We start from the raw sequence: 3,047 nt of genomic DNA, 5'->3' as shown, positions 1-3,047 counted from the left end.
TAAATAGTAACCTTTTTAATGTGTGGAGCTCCTGGATCTCCTCAAACTTAAAATTTAAAACATTGCATTTCTGGTATAGAGGAGTTGTGTAAAAAAATAAAATAAAAATAATAATACAAGAAGTTGACTTGAGCCAACTCACTATGATAAATGGTAACCTTTTAACGTGTGGAGCTCCTCGGTCTCCTCAAACTTCAAATAATATATTCTACTCGTTGCACTGCTTGGCCGCTAGTTGGTACAAATAGTTACAGCATATTCAACTGCAATCATTTGAACAAATGATTTATTCCACACATAATTATTTTCTAATTATCTGGTTACACTGAATACCATTGTGAGTTACATTTACATTCTGGCTGTTAGGGCCAACAACTTCTGTCACTTTGGTTGAATCTTCACCCAAAGCCTGGCTAATTTCTCTCTTGTATGTGTAGAAATAAGAGATAGCCAAAAAGAAAATGTAGTTGAAGATATTTAGTATAGCTAAGAAGGCATAATAGTAATGGAAGCGTGAGGCATTCACGTTATCCAATATCCAGCTTTGATGGCCCTTTCGCCCTGTAACGCTGTTTACAGCGGTGAGAATAGCACTGTTGAGAAAGGCACCGACTCCCAGCGAAGCTGCATACAATGAAGTTCCCAAACTTTTCATACTCTCAGGTGCTTGATCATAAAAGAACTCCAGTTTTGCTACTTCTAGAAAGGTTTCTGCTATACCCATTATACCAAACTGTGGAAGTAGTATGAAGATGCTCCGAGGAACAATTGCATTCGCATTATCTGCAAGCCCATGGCTTTTAATAACATCCAACCTTTTCATTTCGGTTATTGCAGCCACTCCCATGTCAATAGTATAGATTACCATACCAATTCCCATCCTCTGTAGTATAGTTATGCCTCGTGGATTTCCAGTGAATCTTCGGCTCACTGGGACTAAGATGCGATCATAAAATATAAGGGATAGGAGCATTGATATTTGAAGAAAAAAACCAATACTAGCTGCAGGAATTTCGAAGTTTGAACCTATATTCCTGTGCAGAGTCAACCCCTGCTTTATGAAGAGTGTGACGGATTGAGCTAACAAAGTACTGGGAAAAATGACCGTCAGCCAAATTGGAAAGATTCTTAGCATTAGCTTTGTCTCCTCCACATCTGTCACAGTGCATGGACATGAGCCAGAGGTATTTTGTATTGCTGCTTTGTCCATAAATCTATCACTCAAAATAAAATCATACAGACAAAACAGTCTAATCAGATTTACTTTTGAATACTGAATTACCATTTGCAGAAATCTCGTAGAATAAAAATACTTAGCCTAGAAAGTTATATTAGGGTTAAGATCTAACCTCATAAGTTTTGTATGAGCAATTGGGTATCGACCCTGACTAAGGTATTCCTTTGAATCCACTTCATAAAGACAGAATGCATCTGTTGGGACCTGCATTTTCCAGTTCTTAATAAGCATACCAATCACTTTGCCCATTCGCCTTAACGGGCTACCTGCCCGAATTTTATGTCTATATAGCGGAATTCCTATCATGAACAATATGTATGATATGATTAGGGCTGCCGTTGTGATTCCACTGGCTAATCCCCAACTAATGTTATCTTGAATATACACAATGAATGTCTGACCAACCAGACTTCCACCAAACACAACAAAAATCCACCAATTGAAAAAAGTGCTCTTCCGCAACTTTTCCTTGGGATGAAAATCGTCAAACTGATCCGCACCAATAGTGGAGATGCATGGTTTGGTTCCTCCAGAGGCAAAAGCAAGAACATACAACGCAAAGTAGAAAATCCCAATCTGCAGAGACGATGCCTTTTGGCAGACCTCATTGGGTTGGCATTCTGGTGGTCTCAGAGATTTCAACGTAACTGCTAGAGTCATAATCCCCATGCCCTACACGAAAATGAATGAAGTATGCACTTTCAGAGAAACCCAATGCATTGTTTTATAGCCAGTTGTTTAAGGAAGAGGTAATAGTAGTTACCAGGATATATACAGAAGAAAATATTATGAATGTCCAGAAGCGGCCTAAGTATGTATCGGCAATGTATGCCCCAAGTAATGGAGCAAGCCAGGTAGTGCCAGTCCAATTGCTAACATTCCTAGCTGAAGTGACTGTTCCCTCATGCAGCTTGGTGGTCAGATACACCACTAAGTTTGCCCATATGCCCGCAAAAGCCATTCTTTCAACAAATTCATAGCCTGTAAACAAAACCTAAATTACCATCTTCGTAAAAGAAAAGGCGAAGAAAATTATAACAATGGATGGAGAGGGACTAACTATTACTTACCAATGATTAGAGAACAAGCTCTCCACCCTCCAGTCTTTTCTCTTACAACAGGTTTTCCTCTTAAATCGACAGATCCATCCAATACCAATTCCTCTTCATCAACAGCCATGGTTCTCCTATGCCTGTGAAAAACTCAAGCTAATATTTGAGCCTTTAAGCTTGTTTGCAAGTCTAAGGAGATTGTACCATTTTGCAGAATGTTTAGCTCCTCCTTATATTTTCTTTGTCTTGTCCACTCCATGTAACACATACCTCGATCACAACTGGTTTTGGAGTTTTGCAGATTCAATTGTTTATCTCGAATAAGTCAACAATGCTTTGTAATTGGATCAATTGAATTTTTTTGGAAATTCACACTTAACCATATACAATATATTGATATTTATAAACAGTATACTTTTAACACGTCTTAAAAAAATGTACAAATTTATATTTACTAATATTAACTACTAAAGATATTGTTTTAGAAACTCCAAACCTGCATAACATTTAGGTCCATCGGTCCGTTCGTGAGGCAAATTATTTTACCAAACCCACTCTTAGTTGGACATATTTAAAGGATAGAACCATTGGCCATGTGCTGTTAAATTTGATTACTTCTGCAAAAAATTGGTCGTTCCATATACAAATGCATTGGCAGGGGTGTAATTCTTGGAGCTGTAGTAAATGGTACGCAGACGGAGTTTGAGATCCTCGAGATCATGTGTGCCGTCTCTCTCATCATAAATTCCACTTGTTTA

The 3,047-nt window shown here is 38.1% G+C and overlaps 1 protein-coding gene across 1 annotated transcript; it reads right to left on the bottom strand.

Annotated features, from left to right (window-relative positions):
- Positions 1-301: 301 nt before the first annotated feature.
- Positions 302-2,416, bottom strand: LOC131046046 (protein NRT1/ PTR FAMILY 5.2-like). Its single transcript, XM_057979704.2, has 4 exons — positions 2,308-2,416; positions 2,001-2,218; positions 1,350-1,909; positions 302-1,214 (listed from the first exon to the last, which is right to left on the bottom strand). Exons 1-4 carry the CDS (start codon positions 2,414-2,416, stop codon positions 302-304), a joined length of 1,800 nt encoding a protein of 599 aa, XP_057835687.2.
- Between the last annotated feature and the right edge of the window lie 631 nt (positions 2,417-3,047).

Source organism: Cryptomeria japonica, chromosome 7 (genome assembly GCF_030272615.1).
Source record: "Cryptomeria japonica chromosome 7, Sugi_1.0, whole genome shotgun sequence".
NCBI classification, from domain to species: Eukaryota; Viridiplantae; Streptophyta; class Pinopsida; order Cupressales; family Cupressaceae; genus Cryptomeria; species Cryptomeria japonica.
Note: the sequence above shows the minus strand (reverse complement) of the source record. Positions and strands in the feature narration are given on the sequence as shown.

Bases quoted from the DNA above. Each gene is read 5' to 3' on its own strand.
- LOC131046046 (XM_057979704.2), bottom strand. From the start codon at position 2,416: ATGGCTGTTGATGAAGAGGAATTGGTATTGGATGGATCTGTCGATTTA. The intron at 1,910-2,000 runs GTAACTACTATT...ATTTTCGTGTAG, and splicing joins TTTCTTCTGTATATATCCTG to GGCATGGGGATTATGACTCT. The intron at 1,215-1,349 runs GTTAGATCTTAA...TTTGAGTGATAG, and splicing joins GCTCATACAAAACTTATGAG to ATTTATGGACAAAGCAGCAA.